The 8,965-nt window shown below is 48.1% G+C and overlaps 1 protein-coding gene across 1 annotated transcript; it reads right to left on the reverse strand.

Annotated features, from left to right (window-relative positions):
• Nucleotides 1-6,574: 6,574 nt before the first annotated feature.
• On the reverse strand, nucleotides 6,575-8,634 carry LOC122550221 (40S ribosomal protein S10-like). The gene has a single exon (XM_043690983.1). It carries the CDS (start codon nucleotides 7,226-7,228, stop codon nucleotides 6,764-6,766), a length of 465 nt encoding a protein of 154 aa, XP_043546918.1. The 5' UTR covers nucleotides 7,229-8,634; the 3' UTR covers nucleotides 6,575-6,763.
• Between the last annotated feature and the right edge of the window lie 331 nt (nucleotides 8,635-8,965).

Genomic DNA, 8,965 nt, shown 5'->3' on the forward strand with positions numbered 1-8,965 from the left:
CTTTTACTTCCCTCCCTGTCCTGTCTGAAGTGTCTATATCCTGGAACATTTAGTTGCCAATCATCATGCCCTTCCTTCAACCAAGTCTCTGTGATTGCAATAACGTCATACTCCCAGGCACCAATCCAAGCCCGAAGTTCATCTGCCTTACCCACTATACTCCTTGCAGTAAATTAGATGCACTTCAGGCCACCAGTTCCTTTGCGCTCACCTGCTCTCTGCCTCCCCTTCCCTTTATTAATGCTATCTTCATGATCCTTACAGTCTCCAGTCTCCACCTCGCTGCCTACTTGTTTTCTCTTCTGGTTCCCAGCCCCCTGCCACATTAGTTTAAAACCTCCCCAATAGCAGGAGCAAAATCTCCCCCAAGGACATTGGTTCCGGCCTGGTTCAGGTGTAGACCGTCCCTTTTTAATAGTCCCACCTTCCCCAGAACCGGTCCTAATGTCCAACAATTCTGACCCCGTCCCTCCTACACCATCCCTCAAGCCACGTGTTCATCCTGCCGATTTCTTTCATTTCTACGCTGGCTAGCACGTGGCACTGGGAGTAATCCCGAGATCACTACCTTTGAGGTCCTCCCCTTTAACTTCTCCCCCAGCTCCCTGAATTCTGCTTTCAGGACCACATCTTGTTTTTTACTTATATCGCTGGTGCCTGTATGCACCAAGACAACTGGCTGTTCACCCTCCCCTTTGAGAATGCTCTGCAGCCGATCGGTGACATCCCTGACCCGAGTACCTGGAGTCCCATTTTCACCCACAGAGCCGCCTATCTACTCCCCTCACAATAGAATCACCTATGACTATGGCTCTATGAGTCTTTTTCCCACCCTCCTGAACAGCAGTGCCCACCTCGGTGCCATGGTCCTGGCAACTGCTGCCCTCCCCTGGTGAGCCATCGCCCCCAACAGTATCCAAAACGATGTACCTGTTTCGGAGGGAGATGACCGCAGGGGACACCTGCACTGCCTTCCTGCTCTTTCTCTGTCTTTTGGTTACCCATTCACTGTCTCCCTTAGCAACTTTAACCTTTGGACCTAGACTCTTCCATGGGGTAAAACATCCTCTCATCATTTATCCAGTCAAACCCCTTCAGAATCCATTAAGTTTCAATGAGGTTACCTCTCATTCTCCTAAACTCCCGGAGTAGAGTCACAATCTCTGTAATGCTCATGAGGCAATCCCTCCATACCAGGGATCATCCAAGTGAACATTCTCTGTACTGTCTCAATTAAATGATATCTTTCCTTAAATAAGGGGGCCAAAACTGCTCCCAGTACATCAGATGTGGTTTCACCAGCACCTTATACATTTGCAATATGACTTCCCTACTCTCTCATACTCCAATCCTCTTTCTGTATTCAGAGTACATATGCTTCCAGGAAACTTTCCTGGAATGGTTCATTCAAATGGGTCTGGGTGGGTTACTCTTCGGAGGGCCAGTGTGGACTTGTTGGACCGAAGGGCCTGTTTCCACACTGTAGGGAATCTAATCTAAATAAACCCCCCAGCTTCTGGAGAGTTCAATTAAATGCTCTGAGCCCTGTTACACCAATCTGGTAAAGGTCTTGTCTACGATTCACTCAATTTGTTAACAAGAAATGGCTAAAGGCATTTCATACTGCCTGAAAACCTGTCCACCACCTACAAGGCACAAGTCAGGAGTGTGATGGAATACTCCCCACTCGCCCCTGGATGGGGCCAGCTCCAACACTCAAGAAGCTCAACGCCATCCAGGACAAAGCAGCCACTAGATTGGTACCACATCCACACAATGCACACTTTCCACCACCCACACTCAGTAGCAGCAGTGTGTACTATCTACAAGATGCACTGCAGAAACTCACCAAAGATTCTCAGACAGTACCTTACAAACTCACAACCACTTCCATCTAGAAGGACAAGGGCAGTAGATACATGGGGACACCACCCCCTGCAAGTTCCCCTCCCAGGCACTCACCATCCTGACTTGTTAGTTCAGTGTCGCTGGGTCAGAATCCTGGAAGTCCCTCCCCCAGGGCATCGTGGGTCAATAGGTTTTTATCTTTGATGGGATATGGACATCACTCACAAGACCAACCTTGGCTGACCTTCGCTATTACTCCATGGACAGAGTGTCTCTCTTGGCCATTTCAGATGGTGGTTCAAAGCCACTAGATTGCTGTGGGTCTGGAGTCACATATCAGCCAAACCAGAGGAAGGAGTTCCTTCCCTAAAGAACATTAGTGAACCAGAAGATGTCAGAGCAGATGGAGGCCATTCAGCCCATCGAGTCTGCTCCACGACTCAATGAGATCATGGTTAATCTAATCATCCTCGACTCCTATTCCCTGCCTTTACGCCATGATCCTTGATTTCCTTACTGACTACAATTCAGTCTGTCTCAGCCTGGAATATACTTAATGACCCAGCCTCCACAGATTCTATGGGAAAGAATTCCACAGAATCACTTCCCTCTTACAGAACAATTCCTCCTCATTTTTGTCTAAAAAGGGTTACATCTTATTCTGCAAATATACCCTCTGGACATAGACATTCCCACATACGGAGAAAGTGAGGGCTGCAGATGCTGGAGATCAGAGCTGAAAATGTGTTGCTGGAAAAGCACAGCAGGTCAGGCAGCATCCAAGGAGCAGGAGAACCGACGTTTCGGGCATGAGCCCTTCTTCAGGAATCTTTCTGGGCAGAGGAAATGACCTGGGGTGTGCAGTGAGAGAGGGACTCACTGAAATCCTTGTAGAGGGAGGAAGAGAGCTTCTTCAAGGAAGGCATCCTTGCAAGAGGATTCGCAGTAGGGTTAAAATCTTCTAGGAGAAAGTGAGGGCTGCAGATGCTGGAAATCAGAGCTGAAAATGTGTTGCTGGAAAAGCGCAGCAGGTCAGGCAGCATCCAAGGAACAGGAGAATCAACATTTCAGGCATGAGCCCTTCTTCAGGAAAGTGCTTATGCCTGAAACGTCGATTCTGCTGCTCCTTGGATGTTGCCTGACCTGCTGCATTTTTCCAGCAACACATTTTCAGCTCATCCCCAAATACGGAAGCAACCTTTCCACATCCACTCTGTCAAATCCCTTAAGGATTTTGTATGATTCAGTCTCATTCTTCTGACCTAAACATCTAAAGGTACCTGGGTGTCCTTGTTCATCAGTCACTGAAAGTTAATATGAAGCCAGCAATCACGAGGTCAAATGATATGTCATCTTCATCTGAAGAGGATGGGAGTGCAGGACCATGTGTTGTTTCAGTGGTACACGGGTAAGACCACAGCTGGGGTACAGCCTGATCAGACCATAGGGCTGCTCGCTCAATGGGGGGGAGAGAGAGAGAGAGAGAGAGAGAAAGAGAGAGAGAGAGAGAGAGAGAGATGACTGGTGATGGTTTAACCTAAGTATCACCCCGGCTCAGACAAGGCGAGAGGTTGAGGAGGATTATCCATCATGTAACCTCAGCCAGTACAGGAGTTGAACCGACAGTGCTGGACTCACTGTATATCACAAACCAGCGCCCAGCCAACTAGCCCCCAATACAATGATGACTGTACAGGTGTAGACATTCTCATCAAGCTGGTCTGGAGAAGCTGGGAATGTGACCCTGGCTCTCCTGGGTCAGAGTGAGGGAAATTATCACTGTGCCACAAAAGTCTTTCCTGAATGTATAGGGGCCAAGCTACTCTTTGGTGCATTGTTGCCGTTTTGGTAATTGTTTTGCCAAAGCCAGCGTTCTGTCTGGTGCTGGTTCTCTCCCGTAACGAAGGACAGGCTTGAGGGAGTGCTACAGAGAGTCACCAGGCTGAGTCCCTGGGACAGTGGGACTGTGCTCCGAGACAGTGAGCAGGCCAGGCTGGTATTCTCTGGAGTTTTAGAAGAACGAGAGATGACCTCATCAAAACTTTGGAAATACAGCAAGGGGCAGACAGGGTCAATGGAGGAAGAGATATCCTGACCATGAGGTGGTGAAAACGAGGGGACAGTTTCAGAATAAGGGACATAACAACTAGGAACAGGAGGAGCCCATTCAGCCCCTTGGATCTGCTCCATTACTGCATTCAATCATGGCTGATCATATCTCAGCCTCAACTCCACCAACCTGCCTAATCTCCACAACCCGTCAACCCATTACTCACTAACAATCTGACTATCTCCTCCTGACATTTATTCAAATAAGGAGCAATGTCTTCACCGAGAGCAAAATGAATCTTTACAAGTCCCTGCCTCAGAGGGCAGGAGAGCTCCACCTTCCAGCAGACACAAGGCAGAAACAGATTGACAACTTGATAGAAACGCTATCAAGGGGAATGGGCATTGCACCGGATCCAATAATTTAAGTGAATAATGGAGCAGGCTTGGAGGTAGAACATAGAACATAGAACAATCCAGCACAGAACAGGCCCTTCGGCCCTCAATGTTACACCGACCTGTGAACTATTCTCAGCTCGTCCCCTACACTATCCCAAAATCATCCATGTGCTTATCTAAGGACTGTTTAAATCTCCCTAATGTGGCTGAGTTAACTACATTAGCAGGTAGTGCATTCCACACCCTTACCACTCTCTGAGTGAAGAACCTGCCTCTAACTTCTGTCTTAAATCTATCACCCCTCAATTTGTAGTTATGTCCCCTCGTACACGCTAACACCATCATCTTAGGAAAAAGTCTTTCACTGTCTACCCTATCTAATCCTCTGACCATCTTGTATGTCTCCATCAAATCCTCTCTTAGCCGCCTTCTTTCCAATGAGAACAGACCCAAGTCTCTCAGCCTTTCCTCATAAGACCTTCCCTCCAGACCAGGCAACATCCTGATAAATCTCCTCTGCATCTTTTCCAATGCTTCCACGTCCTTCCCGAAATATGGGGACCAGAACTGTACACAATATTCCAAGTGTGGACGCACCAGCGTTTTGTATAGTTGCAGCATGATATTGCGGTTCCGGAACTCAATCCCTCTACGAATAAAACCTATCACACCGTATGCCTTCTTAACAGCACTATCCACCTGGGTGGCAACTTTCAGGGATCTATGTACATGGGACTCCAAGATTCCGCTGCACATCCACACTACCAAGAATCTTTCCACTGACCAGTACTCTGCCTTCCTGTTATTCTTCCCAAAGTGCATCACCTCACATTTAGCTGCATTGAACTCCATTTGCCACCTCTCAGCCCAATTCTGCAGTTTATCCAAGTCCCCCTGCAACCTGTAACATTCTTCCACACTGACCACTACTCCCCCGACTTTAGTGTCACCTGCAAATTTACTAATCCATCCACCTATGTTATGCCTGTGTCTAAGTCATTTATAAAAATGACAAACAGCAGTTGTCCCAAAACAGACCCTTGTGGCACACCACTACTAACCGGACTCCAGGCTGAATATTTTCCATCAACCACCACCCGCTGCCTTCTTTCAGAAAGCCAGTTTCTAAGCCAAGCTGCTAAATCACCCTCAGTTCCATGCCTCTGCATTTTCTCCAACAGCCTACCACGGAAATCAAATTGTTGCTTGCTAGATGATTATAAATCTTATCTCTTTTAATCATTTCCAAAACCTTTCCTACAACAGAAGTAAGACTCACTGGTCTATAATTACCTGGGTCATCTCTGCTGCCCTTCTTGAACAAGGGCACAACATTTGCAACCCTCCAGTCCTCTGGTACTAAACCTGTAGACAATGACAACTCAAAGATCAAAACCAAAAGGTAAACTGTTGCTCTGACATACTGAGGAGTCTGCGTAAATCTGGTGTGAAAATGGTATTTTCACTTCTGTGACAGACAAGGACTGAGGGAGAAAGATTCAAAACATGGGAAACCCCACTTAAGATGGAGAGAAGGGGAACCTTTTTTTGTGGAAATTATGAATTATCTTTCCCACAAACCAGTGGAGCTGGTGTTGTTGAGCAGTTTTAAGGCAGAGGTTAACACATTTTAAAGAAATATGGGAGTGAATGTCTGTCAGAAGGAGGGAGAATGTCTGTCAGAAGGAGGGAGAATGTGGAAATGAGCAGGCAGACTCCCAAGGAACTTGTAAAAGGTCAGAGCACTTCCAATACGCTGTAAGGTCTTCTTCTGATTCCTATGTCCATTCAAAGTTCAGTGAGACAGGCTCAAACACCTGGTCCATATCACAGCGTCGCACTTTCAGAGGGTCAGTGTTGAGGGAGAGGGCACTATCGGAGGGTCAGTGCTGAGGGAGTGTCGCACTGTCAAAGGGTCAGTGCTGAGGGAGTGCCGCACTGTCAGAGAGTAAGTATTGAAGGAGTGCTGCACTGTCAGAGGGTCAGTGCTGAGGGAGTGCTGCACTGTCAGAGGATCAGTGCTGGGGGAGTGCCGGACTATCGGAGGGTCAGTGCTGAGGGAGTGGACACTGTCGGAGGGTCAGTGCTGAGGGAGTGCTGCACTGTCGGAGGGTCAGTGCTGAGGGAGTGGGCACTGTCAGAGGGTCAGTGCTGAGGGAGTGCCGCACTGTCGGAGGGTCAGTGCTGAGGGAGTGCCGCACTGTCGGAGGGTCAGTGCTGAGGGAGTGGGCACTGTCGGAGGGTCAGTGCTGTGGGAGTGTGCCCTGTCGGAGGGTCAGTGCTGAGGGAGTGCCGCACTGTCGGAGGTTGGATATGGGATGGGCTGGTTAAAGGAAGTTGTGGGAGGTGTCAGAAAGCTGAGCCGGTTGTGAGTCACATGGATCATGGAATCAGAGTGTTGGAGAGAATGTTGGGAAAAGGATAGCAAGAGAGAGAGAGAGAGAGAGAAGGAGAGAGGGGGCTTTCGCTAACCTGGTTTGGGGGTTGGTTTTGATCCAAGCTCAACCCCAGTTAACTTGTCGACACTCAGCTTCTGGATTCGTCGATATTGCTGCCTGTCGGTGTGCCCCTCGGGCCTGGGGATAGGACCAGACTGGGCCACAGGAGCACGGCCCCTTGCTGTTGTCTTCGACACTCTCCGCAGTGACCCTGGGACAATATCGGTGGGTAAGTGGAGGTACTGTCGGAGGAAGTGGATTCCCTCGTCAGTCAGGTACCAGTAGTGGTGTCTCCACACGTAGCTTTCTCGCACGTAACCACGGGATTTCAGGGAGCGAAGAGCTTGTATCACTTGGAGGTTGGTGACTCCCTGCACCTCAGGGTGCTGACTCTGTGGTCGGCGGTCATCCTTTGCCACTATGACACCATCACGGAACAACAGCTCATAAATGTTCCTGAGCTCACGCAGTGACATTAAAATACCAGCCACCATGGTTAAAGTGAGTCTCCTGGCTGACTATTTCAGAGATCTGGCAGAGGAACGGACTGTAAGGCAGCTCCACTCAGACAGAGAGAGAGAGAAAGTGAGTGAGTGAGAGAGAGAGACAGCAGCCCTGTACACTCTCCTGCCCCTCAGGAATGATCAGTCAGATGGGAAGAGGCTGCACTCACAGGTATCGCTGTGTAGGTGATCTGCTGTTTGAAGGCAGCAGCAACAGCAAAGTGAATGAATGGAGGCGACAGGGAGAGGGGCGGGAGAGCGTGGAAGAAATTAGAGAGGAAATCTGAACAGTTGCTTGCTCACTGCCACGGGCTGCAGTGAATTCCTGGCACGGGGCCAGGGAGTGAGTAAGAATCCAGAGGGTGAGTGAATGTCGTCAGGGAGGGAGGGAGGGAGTGACAGGACTGGTTCACAATCCAGGGCTATACCTCAGTGTTACTCAGTCAGCACGATGCAATCCAATCTCTAACCACTTCTTCATTCAGCATGGCTGAGGTTAGGGTGTGGAGCTTTCCTGAGCTAGAACAGAGCCAACCAGAAATCAGACTGGTGACACCAATCATCACATTGTGTGGATGAATGTCTCAGCTCAGCCACAAACCAAGTCACAGCAAAGACCAGGACAGGCTTCAACTAAAAAAGGAATACAGCACGAGACTCATTTTGTTGCTCTGCTAATTTAACACTGATATTTCACAGTCTACGAATAGCCCAGGACATTGAGAAGCCTGTAACACGAACTCTCAGCTTAATTTGGGAACAGTGGTTGCTCAGTTGCTGTTTACAGAGAGAGCCATTAAAAGCAGCTCCACACTGGCCTGTGCACTGACACCACTGTAAGAGAACAGGAGCAGAGCAAACAGCCAGCCCTCCTTCTTCATTTATGGTGGTGAAATGGACGAGGAATCTCTGACTCCATCCTTGGATTTTTAAACCTGGGATCTTTCCTGGACTAAAATGGGTTTAAAAACGGTTAACACTGACCAAAGTAATACTGACCAGTGTTATCATCTGACCAGGTTGAGCCAAGCTTCATGAAGCAAATCAATCAACAAGCCCCAGTCTAAACTAAAATTAACATGTCATCAAAAGAACTGCATCTGCTGTCTGACTGACATCTTCCTGTAGGATTCACATATTAAGATGAAAGGCACTCTAGATTATCCAGTTTTGGGAAACAGACCAATAAAGCCAGACACAGGGATACACATGAGAACAGTATTTCAGACAACCGCTTTGAAGCCACAGTACAGAAAGTGGATTTGCCTGGACAGTCTTACTCTCAGCCTCTTGAAAAACATTGTCCAGTAATAAAGTAAATCAGAAAGAAATCCAGTTGCTGAGAATGCAAGAAAATGTGCAAAGTTCACCAACTGCTGGGGATACAAGATATCATTTTAAAAATCTCTGGGTCAGACTTTCAGAAAGCTTTTGATAAAGTCCCACACAGGAGGTTAGTGAGTAAAATTAGGGCGCCTGGTATTGGGGGCAAAGTACTAGATTGGATTGAAAATTGGTTGGCTGATAGGAAACAAAGGGTAGTGATAAACGGCTCCATTTCGGAATGGCAGGCAGTGACCAGTGGGGTACCGCAGGGATCCGTGCTGGGACCGCAGCTTTTTACAATATATGTTAATGGTATAGAAGATGGTATCAGCAATAACATTAGCAAATTTGCTGATGATACAAACCTGGGTGGCAGGGTGAAATGTGATGAGGATGTTAGGA

Source organism: Chiloscyllium plagiosum, chromosome 5, assembly GCF_004010195.1.
Source record: "Chiloscyllium plagiosum isolate BGI_BamShark_2017 chromosome 5, ASM401019v2, whole genome shotgun sequence".
Taxonomy (NCBI): domain Eukaryota; kingdom Metazoa; phylum Chordata; class Chondrichthyes; order Orectolobiformes; family Hemiscylliidae; genus Chiloscyllium; species Chiloscyllium plagiosum.